This window comes from Phyllostomus hastatus, unplaced genomic scaffold (genome assembly GCF_019186645.2).
Source record: "Phyllostomus hastatus isolate PE091 unplaced genomic scaffold, TTU_PhHast_1.1 phas_contig_471, whole genome shotgun sequence".
Taxonomy (NCBI): Eukaryota; Metazoa; Chordata; class Mammalia; order Chiroptera; family Phyllostomidae; genus Phyllostomus; species Phyllostomus hastatus.
In genome coordinates this window covers 660,068-680,058 of record NW_025333887.1, presented here as the reverse complement: position 1 = coordinate 680,058, position 19,991 = coordinate 660,068, and the positions used below count along the sequence as shown (strand labels likewise).

Here is a 19,991-nt window from a genome sequence, read left to right as displayed (position 1 = left end):
GGCCATGTTGTAAAGGGTGTTGTCTGGCAGTGGTGGCCAGATAGCCTTCTGGGGGGGGGGGGGGACGGCCGCCAGAGGCGGCCAGCTTGCTGAACACCTTGGGGTTCTCACACTGGCCCAGGCTGCTTAGCAGGAGAGCTTGGGGCACAAGGCAGTTCAGGTATGGCCCAGCGCCCAGTGGGAGGGAAGGCAAGGACCCAGGCTGGTGGGACTCCCACAGAACCACAGAAGGCCCTTGAGGGCAGTACAAAACCTCGGTCGCCCCGCCCCCGGTCTCTCTGGGGGCGGAGAGGGGCGGGGCCGGTGCAGGGTGCTGGCTTTGGAACCCCAGGTCCCAGTGCCCAGCCCACTAACGGCTGCTGCATGAGAGCAGTGGGGCTCGACGGCGCCGCTGCCCGGCTTCCATGGCCACGCACGGGAAGCTGCGTCGGGAGCGGGGGCCGCAGGCCGAGTATGAGACGCAAGTAAAAGGTGAGAGGGCGCTGGGCTCTCTTCTGGTCCAGTCCCCTGCTGAGACCCCAAGGCTATGGGGGAGCCCAAAAAGTGCCGCTGCCACAATCCCAGGTCCCAGTATCCTCCCCTAGCGATGAGGGTTGGGTGATGGAGGAAGGAGCCGGAGCCCCCTGCCCGCTTCTCTGCACCCCTTTGGCCTCAACCGCCCTGCTGTTCTCCCTTGCTTTCCCCCTTCCTTCACTCCTTTATCCCTCCATCACTCCCTTCCTTTGGTCTCACTACCCTAATTGGTTCTCTTTGCACCTCACCCAATATGCCTGAGGAGAGAAGGGGGCCTTTGGGTACACCGAGGTGCCACCCCCCCCCCCGGCCCCCGCAAAGTGGCATTCTAGCCAAAATCAAACACCTTGATGTTGCTGACAGGGGCCAGCCAAAGGAGTCTGTGTACCTAGGTGGATGGCTTTGTCCTTAAACCACTTCAGTGCCTGTAGCCCAGTCCCTTTGCCCTCCCTTGGGCACTGAAGGGGCTCAGAGCTGAGGGTGGTGGTCTCTGGGTCAATCTGGCACAGTGAGTCTTGGCCTGAGAAATTCAACGAGGCCAGCCTCTCAGCCTTCTGAAGAGTAGACCTTTTCGGGTGCTGATAAACACTCTGTACAAATTGCATGCAAATCAGCTTTGCAAATTCTTTGTCGGCAACTTCTGTGGTTTGATTTGGGGGTTTTATTTAGGGCGTGGTAACTCTTACAAAGGGAAGGAGGTAGCATCCAAGCACCAGCAGTTGGGGGCCAGAAAGTTTCCCAGTGTCTTTCACGCTATTCTCAATCACTGTTTACCGATGGAAGACACTGAGGCTCCAAGGAGAGGTGACTTGCTCACGGTCATAGAATGCCACGGCTCCTAGGAGGCAGAATGAAATGATCCTTGAAGTTCCTTCCAACCCAGAGATGCAGGTTCCAATGTAATTACCAGTGCAAGCCATTTACACCAAAGTATGCCTGAGTCCTCCCCAGGTGAGGGAAGCCGCCTGCCAGCCAGAGCCAGCTCGAGGCAATGGTGCGGGGTGAGCTGGCTCTCCAAGCCTCACCTTTGTCATTTCTGAGGGAAACAATGACTCCCATCCTGCTGCCCCAAAATGTCATGAGGATGAAGGACTTTGGAAACTCTTTAGCCAGCAAATATGGCTCAGTTAATTCACACCGAAAAATTGAGAATTTCAGGAAGGCTATCTTTAAGATGTTTGCCTGCTGTGGCCCTCCAAAGATTTCAACTTCTGTTCCCTGCCCCCCACCTCCTCCAGCGCCGAAAGAAACTTCCTACCATGCTAGAAAACAGGATCATTGCCTTGATACCCTGAATTATGAAAGGTCAGCATAGTCGTGGTTGGGAGGCCATCTTCTCTTCTGCTTTGCTTGTCAGCAGAAGTGAGACCTGGGCCTTGCTCACAGGAAGTGCTGGTGGGGCCCGAGCATAGTGGATTCCATCCTTCCCTGTGACAGACGTTTTGTATGCCTCTCCTTTGCCCCAGGCCCTGGTAATACAGTGCTGAGCAAAAGAGAACCAGCCCTGTCCCTACTACAGCTCAGATACATCTGATAAATAAGGAATCACACAGTTTCTATTACGATGCTAACCACTATAAAGGGAAAGCCGGTGGTCAAGAAAGGGGGTGGGAAGAGGGCCAGTCCTAGTTTGGGGAGAGGTCAGGGGGTGGTTGTCTGATGAGTGCATCTGAACTGAGATCTGGGAGGTGGACAGAGACACAGCCCAAAGCACTAGCTCCCAAATCTCCTACTTGATGCCAGCCAGTGCGTTGGTCTGGATCCTGACCGAGGCGTGGCTGCCCTGAAGAATAAGTGAAACAATTTGGCGGGCTGGTCCATTCAACACTATTTAGTTGTCCCCAGGGAGCTGTTGCTGCTCTGGGAAGGTGGGGCAGGTGCCAGAGGAAGGTGTGGTGAGCTGGGAGGTCTCAGACATTTCTTGGAATGAAATGAAATATACTTTTATTCACAAAATGTTACTGCAATTCAATGAAGATTCTCCTGATTGCAAGTGGAATAGAAACCGCTCCACCTGGCCCACGGAACTGAGAGTCAGCCGCTGGAGCCTGGCCTCAGATAATCCAAGGACACTGCTTGGCTCTGCCTTGGTCTGCATTGGTTTCACTGTCAGGAAGCACCAACCCCCCACGCCTTCCCGTACCCCAGGCTTCCACTTATGTAGCTTGACCCCTCAGTGGAAAAAGAGCACCTGTTCAGTAATTCTAATGAAAGTGTGGGGACCGTGGCCCCAGCCCCATCACGGAGCCAATGGTGGATAGGGATGGAGGCCCTGAGGGACTGGTTATGCAGGCAGCAACATCTGGAGCAGCTGGAGTCAGGGAGAGGGACCCAGGGGCTGAGAATGGGAAGCGGGTGTTCTCCAAAGGGAGATCAGAGTCAGAGATGGGGATGCCCAATGGGCAGAACCCACTGAGGCTACTCTACACTCCACAACCCCTGGGAAGTCACTGGCAGCCCAGAAATCCAGACGGTACTGGTAATGAGCTGTTCACAGTGGAGTCCTTTCAAACAGCCACCCCGGATCCTGCCACTTCACGCATCTTCCCAGGCTGGCTCCCTGGTCTGAGCCTTTACTGTCTTTTGTGTGGACTGGTGCAGTAGCTGCTAACCTGGCTGGGTGCTTCCCTTTATCACCTGGCCTCCTCCTGGGCTCCCCATGGCAGCCCCAGGGAGCTGTGGCTGCCCTCCCTCTGCTTCAGCCAGGTGTCACCTGGACCTGGGTCCCTGTGCATTTCGTCCCCTCTGGCCTCTCGCACTCCACACTCCCTTGCTTCCCCTGGCACAGCTGACCCCAGCCACACTGGCTTCAGCCACCTTTACTGTTCCCTTGGCCTGAACACTCCTCCCCCAGGCGTCCCCACAGCAGCCTCCATCACTTCCTTCAGTTCTTCTCCAGTGTTACTTGTTCCTGACCACCCTCCTCTAAAATAACCCTTCCCCATCCCCCTGCTCTGATCTGTTCGCTGGCTGTCTGTGCCCCCAGCCCCATCTCAGCTGCATGAGGGCAGGCACTCAGTCAACCCTCTTTGCCACTGTATCTCTGTGTCTAGCATGTAATCAGCATTCTGCTAGATAAATCAATTACTGCCCCTCCCTAGACACATGATAGCTTCATAAGTGGGTGACCTGCTTGTCAGAGCCAAGATGGTGACTTATTTTATTTATTTACTTCATTATGTTTTAGAGGGAGAGAGAAAGCTATCCATTTGTTGTTGCATTTACTCATGCATTCACTGGTTGATTCCTGTACGTGCCCCAGCTACTGGGGATCAAACCCACAGCCCCGGCGTATTGGGGTCAATGCTCTAATCAACTGAGCTACCCGGCCGCACCTGGCAGTGACTTATTTACCCAGGAGCCCCAGTGCCCACCTGGGCACGCAGTGGCTGGTAAAAGTGTTTGCAGAGGTTGCTTAAGCTTGTCATTCAGGCAGTTCTTTGTTTTAGGCCTATGTGGGGAAAGCAGTGTTGCCCAATCAAGCCAATGATAAAGTGTCAAAAGCCATAAGTGTGGGGGCCCTGGGTGTGGCTCTGTCTGCTGGGAGGTGGGGCTCGGGGTACCCTTGGGGGTTGTGATCAGGAGTGGGAACTGGGGGCCAAAAACAGGCCTGTTTCTTCACTCTCTTCACTTGTCAGACCCAATCAGCACTCCCTGGCCGCCGGCCTTCAGTGTGGGGCTGCTCTTTGTCACAAGTCCGCTGCAGGTTTGGCAGAGCTGCAGCTGCCTTGCCCCCTTGCAGCCCTGTGTGTCTGTGTTTGCAGGGAGGCTGTTCTGCCTGGGGTCCTGGACACCTGAGGGGCAGGAAGTGGCAGGGGAAGCAATTCAGGGGCTTTCCTGGAACCAGAGAGTTATGGGCAGCCGAAGTGAAAGGTGCCTGGCTAGGGCAGCTGTATTTTCTCACCATCACAACTGGTTCCACCCCTCCTCGATCCGCCAGACTCCTTGTCACCTGTAGGCCTCTGCGCAGCTCTCCTCTTACCCTGAAACAGCCTTCCCATTCCTCTTCAACCACTTGGGCCGGCTGGTTCCCTTTAGCCTCAGCCTAGAGGTCCCTTTCCTCAGAGCTGTTCTGAGCTCAGCTGGACGGTTGAACCTGTAACTTTTCCCTGGGAGCCAGTTTCCTTCTTCCTCCTCAGCCCTAGCCCTCACCCTCAGGGTGGACAGGATGGCCTCCTGCCCAGGCTTGAGCCATGGTTCCCCACAGAGATGCGCTGGCAGCTGAGTGAGCAATTGCGCTGCCTGGAGCTGCAGGGTGAGCTGCGGCGGGAGCTGCTACAGGAGCTGGCTGAGTTCATGCGGCGCCGTGCCGAGGTGGAGCTGGAGTACTCCCGAGGCCTGGAAAAGCTGGCAGAGCGCTTCTCCAGCAGAGGAGGACGCCTGGGGGGCAGCCGGGAGCACCAAAGCTTCCGGTAGGTTCTCGTTGGCAGGATGGTTGCAGCGGGGCCCAAGTCCTGCTCCCAGTCTGAGTGCCCCTCTGCCCCCAGAAAGGAGCCTTCTCTCCTGTCGTCCTTGCACTGCTGGGCTGTGTTGCTGCAACAGACACGGCAGCAGAGCCGGGACAGCGCAGCCCTCAGTGAGGTGCTGGCCGGGCCCTTGGCCCAGCGCCTGAGTCACATTGCGGAGGATGTGGGGCGCATAGTCAAGAAGGTAAGGCCCTTACCCTGGGTATAGGAGATGTCGATAGCCTTAGGATCTATTGAGGGCAGTCTGTGGGTACTCAATCTAGAGGCATCAGGGTTGGGAGGGCGGAGGAAGCCAAATGGGTATCAGGTGGCAAGAAGCTGGGTGTAGCCTTTAGTGCCAAGCTGAAGTGACCACCCCAGTGTGTGCTGCACTGAGGTAGTGATTTGGTCACACATCCCTTCTTCTCAAGAGTAAGGATCTGGAGCAGCAGCTGCAGGAGGAGCTCCTGGAGGTGGTGTCAGAGCTTCAGACGGTGAGGATGGGGCAAGGTCCACCCCAGTCAGAGCGAGGCTATCACATTGCATCTCACCAAGCCAGGCTCAAGGAGAATTGGGTGCCTTTCTCCCTGTCCTGGGCACAGGGTTGGGGGGCTAGGTGCTCACATGGGATTACCTAGCTCTCAGGTCTGAGTACCAGGAAGAGGGGGAGGGTTGGCTGTGGCCTTGGCCTACAGCAGGGTTGCCTGGTCTTGGGCCTCCTTGCAGGCCAAGAAGACGTACCAGGTATACCACACAGAGAGCATGAATGCCGAGGCCAAGCTCCGGGAAGCTGAGCGGCAGGAGGAGAAGCGGGCCGGTCGGAGTGCTGCTGCTGCTGCCACAGCCACCGCCAGCACGGAGGCGGGGCCCCTCCGCAAGACCTCCCTCAAGAAGGGATCACGGCTGGTGGAGAAGGTGGGCTTGGAGGACATTGGTCTGTGTGTGAAGGCTATAGGTCCTGGCCTTTGTCCCTGTGAGTCCCTAGCCCACACTGGGGCCTATGGGAAAGTGGTGCATGGAGGGGCAAGGCGAGGCTGCGGAGGACCTGAGCCTCTGGCAAAGCTGTGAGGGGAGGGCCTGGGCCTGGACCTGCTTAGCCCTGCCGGCTCTAGAAGGCTCCCCATGATAAAGTGGTACACAGAGAGGTCAGGAGGATAGTAACTGTCTCCCCTGTGCTCCTAGCTGTCCCCCGCCCCAGCAGAGCTGGGGTGAAGAGAGCTCTGGTGCTTCCAGGCCTTTCTCCCCACCTTCCTTGTTTGATACAGTGCTATGAGGTTTCAGAGCCAAGAAGAAACGTAGAATGGGTGATTGGGTACTATACAGGGATTAAGAGCATTTGAAGTGGGCCCTGAAAAGAGGATGAGGAGGTTGAGGGTGGCAGAAATACCAGGATGTGGAGGTACCAAGCTGGGAGGACCTGAGGCAGAACTGGGGCTGCCAGCCCGAGACAGGAGGGTTTGTGCACAGCAGGGCAGGCTGGGTGAGTGTGTCAGGGCTTCTGGCCACACTGTTTGAGGGGCCTGTGGGACTTCAGGTGTAACTGTCCACATGGAGAGGACAGGGGAGAAAGACTATGAGGTCTGACTAACTAGATGGCCCTGGTGTACTTGTGTGGTTTTGAGCAGCGTCAGGCCAAGTTCTTGGAGCACAAACTCAAGTGTACGAAGGCGCGCAATGAGTATCTGCTCAGCCTGGCCAGTGTCAACGCTGCCGTCAGCAACTACTATTTGCATGATGTCTTGGACCTCATGGACGTGAGTGCTGGGTGGACAGACGGGGTGTGGGGGGCAGCGCCCAGTGCACTGGGGCCTATCCAAGCTGTGTCCTTGCTTTCTCCTCAGTGCTGTGACACCGGGTTCCACTTGGCCTTGGGGCAGGTTTTCCGGAGTTACACAGCTGCCGAGAGCCGCACCCAAGCCTCCCAAATGCAGGGCCTGGGCAGCCTGGAAGAGGCAGTGGAGGCCCTAGATCCTCCAGGAGACAAGGCCAAGGTGCTGGAGGTGCATGCAGTTGCCTTCTGTCCCCCGCTTCGTTTTGACTACCAGCCCCACGAAGGCGATGAGGTGAGGGTCACTGCCCCTGCCCCTTAATGCCCCCAGAATTGATGCCAAGGGCTTTGTGCTGTCTGCCCATGAGGTAAGTCAATGAATTTCACTTTGCTAAGGAGTTGAAACTCCTGAGTGCAGCTTATTTCTCAGACCCTCAGTCACTGGCTTGGAGGCAAATGAGGTCTCCCACTCGCATCTGAAGCAAACAGACTTCTGTAGGACATTGCAGTTCATCTAGGGCACAGACACCCCCCACAAGGCAAACACAGCAAAAATGTCACTGTTGACACCAGGTGGCAGGTGGGCATATAGCTGTCCACATACACTTCTTCCAATTGTTCTGTATGTTTCAGACACTTCATAACACAAACTTAGAGGCAAAGAAACCATACAAGCAGGAAAATGTAACTAGGCATCTTTTTACTTGGATCTGAGCTTTTTTTTTCCCCTTTACCCATTTATCCTAATGGTTACTGTGCATGGGCTGGGATTACATGGAGCTTTTAGTTATTTTGTCTGTATTTTGACCAAAGTAATAGTTTAAAAACCTAGAGGTTACTGAAGGCTTACAATGGCACACAGTTATTCTCCGACTCCCCTTTCTGTTCCCATTCCCACTCCCCAGAAATACGCACTTCCCAGTCTTCTAGCTGCTACGTCTGGAATTCCCTCTGTGTGTTCAGATCATGCAGCAGGCTGCTAGCTGCTTTTCAACTTGCCGTAGGCCCGACCAGCTTCCTTCTGTGGAAGAGCCGAGCTCAGGCTCTCCCCCACCACCACGCAGTAGGGCTCATGGCCCTGCCTCCACACCAGACAATCAGCACACTCCCTCTTTTTTTCAGAGCCTTGCTCTGGAGCAGATCTGAAAATGTCTGTATTCTTTCCTTGAAATTGATTGGTAGTTTAGCTGGATATAGAGTTCAAGGTAGAAAATCAGTTTCCTTTCACTATTATAGGTGAGAAGTGCAATGCCATTTCATTTCTGAGTCTTTGTACATGATCTGTAATTGTTCTCCATGAAGCTTTCAGGATAGTCTCTTTTCCTATTGTTGTAAAATTTTAGGATGCTATGCTTTGGGGACTCTCTTCCCTTCATGATGCTGGGCAAACAGTGGGTCCTCTCAGTCTGGAAAGTTGTGTCCTTAGGTTTTGCTTGTATTATTTCTTTGATAATTTTCTTCCCTAATAGTCTTTTCTTTTAAGAATTCTTATAAGTATGCATGGAACTAGAGGGTATTATGCCAAGTGAAATAAGTCAGACCAAGAAAGACAAACATGGCCCTGGCTGGTGTAGCTCAGTGGATTGATTGAGCATGGGCTGCTAATAGAAGGGCCGCTGGTTCGATTCGCAATCAGGGCACATGCCTGGGTTGTGGGCCGGGTCCCCAGTGGTGGCTGCACAAGAGGCAACCACACATTGATGGTTCTTTCCCGCTCTTCCTCCCTTCCCCCATCTCTAAAAATAAATAAATAAAATTTTAAAAAGACAAATAAGATTTCACTTATATATGGAATCTAAAGAACAAAGTAAATGAACAAACAAAACAGAAACAGACTCATAGACACAGAGAACAGACTAATGACTGCCAGATGGGAGGGGGTTGGGGGCTGGGTGAGAAAGGTGAAGGGATTAAGAGGTACAAGTTGGTAGTTACAAAATAGTCATGGGGGTAGAAGTACAGCCCAGGGAATATGGTCTATAAATATTGTAATAACTATGCATGGTGCCAGATGGGCACTTGAATTATCAGGGGGATCCATTCATAAATTATATAATTGTCTAACTACTATGCTGTACACCTGAAACTAACAGAATAATATTAAATGTTGACTGTAATTGAATGCACAATAAAAAAGATTTCTTATAATTAAATGTTGGACCTCATGGCTTAATTCTCTAATTTCTTTATCTTTTCTCTATCCTATTTCCTATTTCTATGCCTTTTAATTCTGATTTCTTAGAGGTTTCTTCAACTATCTCTACCAACCCCGTGCTGAAATTTTTTGAAATTTACTGTTATACTTTTTTTTTCTGAGTTCTTTTTTGTTTTCTAAATTTCTGTTATAACCCTTTGTTATTGTTTTATGAAGACAATATTTTCTCAAACCTTTCTGAAATGTTTATCTTTGTTTTCTAGGTATTTTCTCTGTTCCTTGCATTTTCTGTTTTCTTGCAGTATTTTTTAAAAAATTGAGTTGAAGGAGGGAAGGAGGGAGGAGAGAGAGACAGACACATCGGCTTGTTGTTACACTTATTTATGCATTTCTTGGTTGATTTTTAAAAAAAGATTTTATTTATTTATTTTTAGACAGAGGGGAAGGGAAGGAGGAAGAGAGGGAGAGAAACATCAATGTGTGGTTGCCTCTTACATGCCCTCTGCTGGGGACCTGGCCCCCAACTCAGGCATGTGTCCTGACTAATCAAGCCAGTGACCCTTGGGTTCTCAGGCCAGCACTCAATCCACTGAGCCACACCAGCCAGGGCTCCTTGGTTGATTTTCGTATGTGCCCTGATGAGGGATTGAACCTACAATGCTGACATATCAGGATGCCACTATAACCAACTGAACTACCTGGCCAGGTTCTCTTGCAGTATTTTTTAAAAACTTGCTTTGATCTATGTCTGTCATTTTAGAGCTTTCCTTAAATGGCTGGTTTGGCCATCAGTTCATATTTAAGAGGGGGCACAGAGAGGGAATTAGATACATGATGTGCGTAAGCCGTGCTGGTCAACAGTGCTGTTCCCCACGGGGTGGCTGGGCAGGAACTCAGATCATTGCTGCAAGCGAGACTCATACCTTGGGGGGAACTAGGGAAGCAAGTCTCAGGAAAAACTCTAGGACTTGGGCTAGAATCGGGGTGGGGATTGGGGAGAGGATTGACCCTGGCTTGGATGCTGTCAGAAAGCAAGGGTAACTTTGTGTGTCTTATTTATTTATTTATTTATTTATTTATTTATTTATTTATTTATTATTTTATTTTAATTGTTGTTCAAGTCCAGTTTTGTGCCTTTTACCCCCAGCCCTCCCCACCTCCCTCCCGTTTCCACATCCCCTTGTTATTGTCCCTGTGTCCTTTATACTTGTTCCTGTAAACCCTTCCCCTTTTCTCCTGAAATTTCCTCCCCTCTCCTCTCTGGTCACTGTCAGCCTGTTCTCAATTTCAGTGTCTTTGGTTCTATTTTGCTTGTTTGTTTGTTTTGTTGATTAAGTTCTTGTTAAAGGTGAGATCATATGGTATTTGTCTTTCACTGCCTGGCTTATTTCGCTTAGCATAATGCTCTCCAGTTCCATCCATGCTGTCACAAAGGGTAGGAGCTCCTTTTCTCTCTGCTGCATAGTATTCCATTGTGTAAATGTACCACAGTTTTTTGATCCACTCATTTATTAATGGGCACTTAGGTTGCTTACAGCACTTGCTTATTGTAAATTGTGCTGCTATGAACATTGGGGTGCATAGGTTCTTTTGGATTGGTGCTTCAGGGTTCTTAGGATGTCTTGATAAATCTTCTAGAAGGCAGGGTGGGGGATGAAGGGAGAGTAAAGCTGTCATTGATGAGGAAGCAGTAGTCATTCATGAGCTGGGACAGGGTCAGGTTTACTTATTTTTGTGGCTTGGCCAATATGTGTGTGTTTGTCTGTGCTCAGACGTGATTACACAGTGGTCTTGTTTCAGTCTTCAGCCTATCAGCCATCATGGTCACAAAGGGGCCTTGTCTGATGCTGATTGTCTATGATGTTCCTCATGTTCAGTGGGACAGCAGTAAGACCCAGCTGGGGCTGCTCCAGATGGTGGCGGCTGCTCCACTCTTTCTCATCTGTGGGGGGTTTCGCCTCCTTCTTCAGCTGTGACTAGTGTCCCTGAGTCCAGAATTCCCCCAATTTATCCTTTCCAAAGAGTAAATCTCTAGCTTTCTTTTTTTTTTAATATTTTATTTATTTATTTTTAGAGAGGGAAGGGAGGGAGATAAAGAGAGAGAGAGAGAAACATCAATGTGCGGTTGCTGGGGGTTATGGCCTGCAACCCAGGAATGTACCCTGGCTGGGAATCGAACATGGGACACTTTGGTTCCCAGCCCGCGCTCAATCCTCTGAGCTACGCCAGCCAGGCCCTTCTAGCTTTCTGTTAACTGTGTGGGTTTGAGGGGGTGATTCTTCTAATGTCAGTGCTACCTATGGTATAGAAAGACTTTTTTAAAACAATATTTTATTTAATTTTATTTTAATTGTTGTTCAAGTACAGTTTTCTGTCTTTTACTCCCATCCCAGCCCACCCACCCATCCCTCCCCACCTCCCGCCCATTTCCACCCCCACCCCCCAGTTTTTGTCCATGTGTCCTTTATACTTGTTCCTGTAAACCCTTCCCCTTTTCCCCTGAAATTCCCTCCCCTTTCTCCCGTGGTCACTGTCAGCCTGTTCTCAATTTCAGTGTCTTTGGTTTTATTTTGCTTGTTTGTTTTATTGTTTAGAAAGACTTTTTTTTTTAATCAAGATTTATCTACCACCCTGGCTGGTGTGGCTCATTGGATTGAGTGCCAACCTATAAACCAAAGTGTCGCTGCTTGGATTCCCAGTCAGGGCACGTGCCTGGGGTGCGGGCCAGGTTCCCAGTAGGGGGCGTGCGAGAGGCAACCACACATTGATGTTTCTCTCCCTCTCCCTCTCCTTCCCTTCCCCTCTCTCTAAAAATAAATAAATAAAAATCTTAAAAAAAAGATTTACCATTTTTGTAAACTATGAATTCTTAAAAAGATTTTATTTTTTTTTATTTTTACAGACAGGGAGAAAGAGAGGGAGAAAAACATCAACGTATGGTTGCTTCTCACGTGCCCCCAACTGGGGACTTGGCCCACAACCCAGGCATGTGCCCTGACTGGGAATCAAACCAGCGATCCTTTGGTTCACAGGCTGGCATTCAATTTACTGAGCCATACCAGCCAGGGCCCAGATTTACCATTTTAAGCATACTGTTCAATGACATTAAGCACATTAACCACAACCACCATCCATCTCCAGAACGTTTCATGTTCCCAAACTGAAATTCTGTTCCTATAGACACTTAACCCCCGCATTCCCCTCCCCCAACCCTAGCACCAACCACCCTGCTTTCTGTCTCTGAATTTGACTACTCCAGGGATCTCATACAAGTGGAATCCTACACTATTTGTCTTTTTTTTATTTTTATTTTTTTAATTTTTAGAGAGGGGAAGGGAAGGAAGAAGAGAGAGAGAGAAACATCAATGTGTGGTTGACTCTTGGCGTGGTCCCCACTATGGACCTGGCCTGTAACCCAGGCATGTGCCCTGACTGGGAATTGAACCTGCGAGCCTTTGGTTCGCAGTCTGTGCTCAATCCACTGAGCTACGCCAGCCAGGGCTCTATTTGTCTTTATGTAACTGGTTTATTTCACTTAGCATAATATCCTCAGGGTTCATCCATGTTGAAACATGTATCAGAATTTTGTTCCTTTTTAAGGTTGAATAACATTCTGATGCATGGAGAGACCATGTTTTATTTGTCTATTCCTCCATCGGTGGACGCTTGGGTTGCTTTCACCTTTAAATTTTTTTTGTTTATTCATTTTATAGAGAGAGAGGAAGGGGTGGGGGAGATAGAGATTTGTTGTTCCACTTACTTATGCATTCATTGGTTGATTCTTGTATGTGTCCTGACTGGGGATCGAACCTGTAACCTTGGCATATTGGGCAGACACTCTAACCAGCTGAGCTACCTGGCTAGGGCTGCTTCCATCTTTTGACTACTATGAATACCTCTGCTATGAACAGAAGTATGCAAATATCTTTTCTAGAACCTGTTTCCACTTCTTTTGGGTGGATACTCCAAAGCACAATTGCCAGATCATGTGACAAGTCTACGTGTAATGTTTTGAGAAACCATGGTATCATTTCCTAGACAGACTTTTAGCTAGTCCCCTGCACCTGGGAAGCACCCACTGCCTCCACCTTCTGAGTTTTTCTGGCTTCAGTGGCTGCTTTGACTGGTTACTGTCTGCGCTCATTTGAGTCAGATACTCTGGTCTCCATCTTCCACAAGACTGTTGACATTTCTTCTGTGCTGTCGTCTCCTCCCCTCTCCCGGGTGTCCCTGTGACTTCTACCTTTATGCGTCCCATTATGGTGGAGCATGGGGGAGCAGAGAGCAGGGTGTGTTTATCCTGTCATGGGTAAGGGAAGCCCTCACTCTCAATTTGAACTTGATGTCAGAGTTTTCTGGGTGTTTATGTGTTCTTCGCTTCCTAAAGCTTTCTCCTCCCAGCCCCCCACCCCCACACTGCTCGTGGGAATCTATTTCTGCCTGATTAGAGTAAGCCGTTTTTCTGCCCTCTGCTCTCCCCAGGAGAGGTGTGGCCAAGCCTTCCATCTTCTGGCTCAGACCCCAGCCTTCCTGACCATTAAAAAAAATAAGTAGTCACTCCCATCCCTTCGCCCAGCCCCTGGTGTGCCTGCCTCTACAAATCTGCTCCTTCTGGACATTTGACGTAAACAGACTCATACCATATATAGCCTTTTGTGTCTGGCTTCTTTCACTCAAGAGAATGTCTTCAAGGGTCACCCATGTTGCAGCACACGGCAGGCAGGACTTCATTCATTTTCGTGGCTGAATAATATTCTATCGTGTGGATACAGCACATTTGCTTACCCATCCATCAGCTGCTACACGCTCAGGCTGCTGTCACCCCGGGGCTGTTATGAGGGTGCTGCCTGAGTGTCTGTGCACAGGCCTGGGTGTGTGTGGTTGTGCTCCTCTCCCTTGGGGCAGTACCCTTGCCATTCACCAGGACCAGATGCGCGAAGCATCGAGGCCTGGTGGTCCTGTGCATCAGGCAGTGGAACTGCGCTCAGTTCCCTCGTGCCCTGGAGACCCTGGTGTCTGCTGCCCAGCCCTACTCCCCCTCCCATGTTTGAGTCCTCAGTTCCTCGGACGCTGCCCTTTGTAGGTGGCTGACATCCGGGTCGAGGTGGAGCTGCGGGACGAGATTCTACCCAGAGCCCAGAATATCCAGAGCCGCCTAGACCGACAGACAATAGAGACAGAGGAGGTATGAATGGCCTGGCCTGTGATGGGGACAAAGACTTGGAGACACTGAGCCAGGTGGCCATGGCCGCCCCTTCCCTTTTCTTCAGAGTTGGACTTCTTGTCCCTTGCCTGTCCCCAGTTTTTCCTGCCCTGAACTTCCTGCCTTCTCCCCAGGTGAACAAGACACTGAAGGCTACACTGCAGGCCCTGCTGGAGGTGATGGCACTGGAAGATGGGGAAGTGGTCGACTCTTTCCAGGCCAGTCCCTCCACTGAGTCCCTCAAGTCCACCAACTCGGACCCAGGTGCTCGGCAGGCTGGCCGCAGGAGGGGCCAGCAGCAGGAGACTGAGACCTTCTACATCACGGTGGGGAGGGCTGAGCTGGAGGGCAGGGGTAGGGTACAGGGGGTACCCAAAGCTAGGACTAAAACTTTGGGTTTTTGGGGGGGCTTCCCAGAAGCTACAGGAGTATCTGAGTGGACGGAGCATCCTCGCCAAGCTGCAGGCCAAGCATGAGAAACTGCAGGAGGCCATTCAGCGAGGTGGGCCCTGGTCCTGGTCTCCTTGGTCCCTTCCACTCCACCCCAGGGGCCAGGAGCAGCACCTGCCCTTGGCTCTTCTGCCTTGGAACCCCACCCAGCCCGTACTGCTCTCTGACCAGAGAGGAGCTTTGCTGGTGGGACGGAGATAACCCAGCAAAGGTCCTGGCCTCTGTTGTGCCCTTGGCCCCACTAAGCGCCCTTGGCCTCACTAAGCGCCCTTGGCCTTTAGGCCACACGTTTCTCTCTGTGGCGCATCGAGGGCCTCCTGGCCTGAGAGGCACACCAATATTTTCTATCCCCCAGGTGACAAGGAGGAACAGGAGGTGTCATGGTGAGTCCTTCATGAGAGGCTGGTTTGTTTTGAGGAGCTGGGGTTCTGCAAGGGTCAAGCTGTGATGTCCCCTGTCCCTTCTCCTCGGGGCCCAGCTCTGCTTCCCATTCCTCTGTGGCTTCCATTTTCCACTTTGCCCAGTGGGTTCCGAAGTAACTCTCAAGCTCCAGGGCCCTGTTTGGTTGGGCTGGGCGGTGGGGCACCCTATTCCCCATGCCCACAACCCTCAGAGTCCGCTTCCATTCACTACAGGGCCCAGTACACACAGAGAAAATTCCAGAAGAGCCGCCATGCCCGCCCCAGCTCCCAGTATAACCAGAAACTCTTCGGGGGAGACATGGAGAAGTTTATCCAGGTACTTGCTTTGCCTCCCGCTCCAACTGAATGCAGGCCCTCCCCTGCATTCTTGTCTCTCTCCAGCCCCGGGCTGCCTCTGTAACCCGGCTGCCTGTGACCCTGGTGTCCTTCACTGCCAACCGCCTTTCCTGGGTGGGCCTCTGCCAGGCCTCCGCTGATCGAAGGGAACATCCTGAACTAGAAACAGGCATCTCCCCAAAGCCTCAGGCAGCATCTATTATTTGTCATGATGTGATTATGCATGTACACATTCCAAAGAGTCGACAGAGCATTTAAAAGAACCAATTTGAGTTGTGCACTGCTACTTGATTCGAGGTCAACATGCAGAATCGGATGCCATTTGCACATCCTGGCAAACAGTTAGCAGGTAAAATGTAAGGCTCTGCCTAAAACGGCACGGGGGACATCAGACACCTGGGACTGAATCTTGCAAGCTGCATGCTAGGCCTCATTGCCAACAACCATAACATTGTTAGGATAAAATAAAAGCAAGCAAATGACGTGGTGGGACTTGCTGTGCCCAGAGAGAAGTGAACACCCTCTCTGTCCCCAGAGCTCAGGCCAGCCCGTGCCCCTGGTGGTGGAGAGCTGTATCCGCTTCATCAACCTCAACGGTAAGCCTGGCACCCAGTACCTGGCACCCATGTGGAGGGTGTGGGGAGAGGACTCGGTGCCCACTGGCTCTTTGTCCTCCTGCAGGCCTACAGCATGAGGGCATCTTCCGAGTGTCGGGTGCTCAGCCCCGGATCTCAGAGATACGCGACGCTTTCGAAAGAGGTGGGGACAGGCAGGGTAGGGCGGCGGTGGGGGGCTAGCTAGAATGGGTGTGATCAGCCTTCTCGTACCCTGCATTGTCGTCAGGGGAGGACCCACTGGTGGAAGGCTGCACAGCCCGTGACCTGGACTCGGTGGCGGGAGTGCTGAAGCTCTACTTTCGGAGCCTGGATCCCCCACTCTTCTCCTCAGACCTGTTCACAGAGCTTCTGGCTTCTGCTGGTGAGGCCAGGGCCTGAGGTCGGCTGGGTGGGAGGGGCCGATCCCCAGTGGCTGTGTCCACACTCGTGGGCTTTTTTCCTCTTTGGGGTGGTGGCCTTGGCCACAGAGCTGGAGGCCATGGAAGAGCGGGTGGAGCTTGTGAGCCGCCTTCTAGCACAGCTGCCGGGACCGGTGCTGGTGGTCCTGCGTTACCTCTTCACCTTCCTCAACCAGTGAGTGCTTCTTAGGAGGCAGGAGCGGCTGATGTGGGGGGTGCCGGGGACACTGGGCAGGGAGTTCCCTGCTTGTGACTTGCATGTGCCCCCAGCCTGGCCCAGTATAGTGATGAGAACATGATGGACCCGTACAACCTGGCCGTATGCTTTGGGCCGACACTGCTGCCCGTGCCTGCTGGGCAGGACCCTGTGGCCTTGCAGGCCCGGGTGAACCAGCTGGTGCAGACGCTCATCGTGCAGCCTGCTCGGGTTTTCCCGTCCCTGACCCTGCTGCCAGGCCCTGTCTACGAGAAGTGCATGGCGCCGCCTTCTGCCAGCTGCCTGGGGTATGCTGTTTGTGCTGCCTGTAGTGGGGCAGGGCGTCCAGCCAAGGGGAGCCCCATCAACCACCGATCTTCCTCCCTCTGCTCTGGACTTCAGGGACACCCAGGTGGAGGGCCTGGCAGGGGACAATGAGCCGGAGCTGGAAGCTGGGACCCTGGCCCAGGAAGATGGTGAGGGTATTGAGAAGGAGGACCCCACCCTGTCCCCACCCTGGATGCCCACTTCACCCCTCCCACTGAGATCCTCTCTTCTTCCAGTCCTAGAGGGCGTTGTGGAGGCCATGGCCTGCTTTGCCTACACAGGCCGCACAGCCAAGGAGCTAAGCTTCCAGCGTGGGGATGTGCTGCGGCTACATGAGCGGGCCTCCAGCGACTGGTGGTGGGGCGAGTGCGCTGGCAACCGGGGACTCATTCCCCACAAGTACATCACGTTGCCTGGGGGGTAAGTGAGTGCCACATGCTTCCGGGGGGCTCTCCACAGCTTCCCTTCAACCCAGGTCTTGGCCGTTCCACCAACCCAAGTCCCAGCATCTGGAGGCTTTCTGTGTGCCTTTCTGACTTCTGGCTGGCACTGAGACACGAAGCCTGCCACCCTCCCCCAGCATCCTAAACAGGCCATCTTTCTGACCACAGAGCAGAGAAGCCGTCAGTGGGCCAGGGGCTGCAGGCTGCAGGGGAGCTGGTGAGCAGTCCAGAGGGCCTCCTGGCCATGGAGTTTTTCCATCGGTGAGCAAGGGGTTTTCAGCCCATCAGGAAGACCTGTTCTCGTGGCCTCACTTGCCCACTCCCACCTGAGCGCTGTTGGGGGGTGCCAACCCTGTCCCAAACAATGAACAGGCTGGAGGGGGCTGGGGTCAGGTTTTGGGCACACGGAGAGGGGCCCACTTAGGTGAGGGATGTCAGTGGATGATAGGATGGACCCTCTGGGCCAGCCCCGCTGTCTTTTTCCCTTGGGCACACCCTGAGATGGGAGGAGCCACTGCCAGCTCAGTGCAGGGACTTCCCAGGGCCCCTGCCAGGCTCACTGTCTGTGCCCTGCAGGCCAGAGCCATGCACCTCACCTGGGGGCCCTTCTGGGCACAGACGGCACTTCGTGGTCCCAACCTCCCCAGACCGACATGTGGAGGTGGATAAGGTGAGAGCGGGCACTGGCTGAGTGGCAGGTGGGAGCATGTCTCTTGGGGGTCTCTGCCTCCCCTTATGAATCAGATTCTTCCTTCCTAAGATTTAAGTCTGCCTCTCCTGGCCTCAGACAGGCTGCTTGAGGCTAACCCAAAAAGTGACAGGTCAGCAAGGGTATAAGTTTAAGGGGAAGGACATGCCCAGAGGCAGGGGACAGGGTGACATGAAGGCTCATGCATTTGGGTTTTATGGTTGGTTGAGCGGGAAGTGGTAAGTGGCATGGGCGCAGGCTATCAGACAGCCTTTAAGGCTGGAATCTGGAGCAAAGCTAGGTGACAGATGGTGACATGGCAGGAGCTTGGTGGGCCAAGGAAGATGAGAGGGACAGATGGAAAGAGGCTGGAGGGGGTGGCTGGCTGGGGAGCTGGGCAGCACAGTGGCTCTGTCAGGAGGAGAGAGGAGGTGCTGTGTGCAGCCCTGGCAAGGTGCGCAACCTGGGGAGACCCAGCCCCTGCTCTGTCTGATGAGCCTGTGTTGACCACCTGATGGGTGCTCACTGTTCCCAGCCGAGACAGAGGCTCTAGGGACAGTCTGCGCTCACAGAGAGAGCTGGAGAGCACACTGTGTCCTAGGTATAGCCCAGTGGCCAGGCCTGGGAACACAGGGGCAGGGGGCTGAGTTGGATCAGCAGGCGGTAGGAGTGGGGCAGTGCAGCCGAGACATTCTGGGGGGAGGCAGGCAGCAGGCAGGTCCAGGCGAGGTGCAAGCGACTGCTGACCTGGGAGGTCCTGCATGCTGGTGGCCCCCGAGGTCATGTAGCAGGTCTCAGCCACGGAGAGAGTAGGCATGAGGCTCCCACACATCAAGGCTGGTTGAAGGTTGCTGTCCCCAAAGGAGGTTGTGAGAGTCCCACCAAAAGTGGCAGAAGGTAAACTGGGCAAGGGAGGAGGGACAGTAACTGAGGGTGCATAGAGAGGAAGGGCCCGGTGACAGGTTGGTGGCAGAGGACTTTGTTTTTGGAGTGGGGAGTTCTGGTGGAGGCTCGGGCAACAGAGGGTAGGAGGGCCTCATGCCCGGGTTAGTTGTCATCTCACTGACCCAGGGGGAGGGGGAGTGGCTGGGCAGTGGGGGACACTCCTACCAGAGGCCCTTCTTCTCTCACCTCTCTGCCAGGCTGTGGCACAGACCATGGACTCGGTGTTTAAGGAGCTCTTGGGCAAAGCTGCTGTCCGTCAGGGCCTTGGGCCAGCATCGACCAGCTCTCCTGGCCCCGGGCCCCGTAGCCCAAGGCTTCCAGGCTGCGGCCGCCTCGGCAAGCACAAAGGCTTCTCCCGCAGCCCTGGGGCCCCGACCTCACCCTCAACGTCCCACCCCCAGGGCCCAGACTCACCCCTCAAGCCACACTGAGGTGCTGCTGGCTCCTCAGCGGGCCCCCCACCCTAGGGGATCACCAGCAAGACTCTACCCTTCCCAGGCCCTTTGCTTTTCCCTGCCTTGTCCAGCCCTGTCCAGCAAGCACTGAACACCTGCTCCTGACCCTCTGCAGAGAGAAGGACATGGCCGGCCAAACAAGCCCCTGCCTGCCCTAGCCCTGGCTTGGGCCCTTTTAGGAGGCAGCCAAAGAGGGAGGCTGGGGGCAAGCCCCTACCTGGCTTTTCTGTGAGGGCTGTCGGGTGGTGTGTGCCCTTGCTCAGGGGAGCATGCCTGTCAGTACCCAGGCCCGTCTCTGCTTCAGCCGAGGACGTGAGACTGGCAGGGTTTGGCAGCATCCATAAAGACTGACCCCCGACGTGAGCCAGTTCTCTTGTGTTGGTGGACTGGGCAGGTGGGTGCAGGGCCAACCCCCTGGCACCCCTACTGTTTGAGGCCTGATGCCAGGGTGTTCAACAAAGGGGGAAGGTTGGGCAGCTGGAACAGCCTCTGCAGGCAGCGGGAGAGACTTGGCATAGGGCCATGTGGACTGGGGACTTGTACATTTGAAGGCTCGGTCACCTGCATCATGGGTTCCAGAGTCACACATGTGTCTGTGGAGCTGTGTGTATTTGGGGGCTTCTGAGAATG

The 19,991-nt window shown here is 53.5% G+C and overlaps 1 protein-coding gene across 2 annotated transcripts; it reads left to right on the top strand.

Moving 5' to 3' along the window:
• The first annotated feature begins 354 nt into the window (after nucleotides 1-354).
• Nucleotides 355-19,912, top strand: ARHGAP4 (Rho GTPase activating protein 4). Of its 2 annotated transcripts, XM_045845471.1 has the most exons (22): nucleotides 355-471; nucleotides 4,721-4,925; nucleotides 5,001-5,163; nucleotides 5,390-5,452; nucleotides 5,685-5,873; nucleotides 6,584-6,712; nucleotides 6,800-7,021; nucleotides 13,965-14,066; nucleotides 14,219-14,410; nucleotides 14,502-14,586; nucleotides 14,890-14,917; nucleotides 15,170-15,272; nucleotides 15,828-15,888; nucleotides 15,974-16,051; nucleotides 16,136-16,270; nucleotides 16,377-16,482; nucleotides 16,578-16,811; nucleotides 16,906-16,979; nucleotides 17,067-17,250; nucleotides 17,442-17,534; nucleotides 17,850-17,943; nucleotides 19,104-19,912. In XM_045845471.1, exons 1-22 carry the CDS (start codon nucleotides 405-407, stop codon nucleotides 19,335-19,337), a joined length of 2,841 nt encoding a protein of 946 aa, XP_045701427.1. In that variant the 5' UTR covers nucleotides 355-404; the 3' UTR covers nucleotides 19,338-19,912. The 2 variants fall into 2 exon arrangements, with proteins under 2 accessions (XP_045701427.1, XP_045701426.1); XM_045845470.1 differs by having other exon boundaries at nucleotides 16,906-17,250.
• Nucleotides 19,913-19,991: the final 79 nt, after the last annotated feature.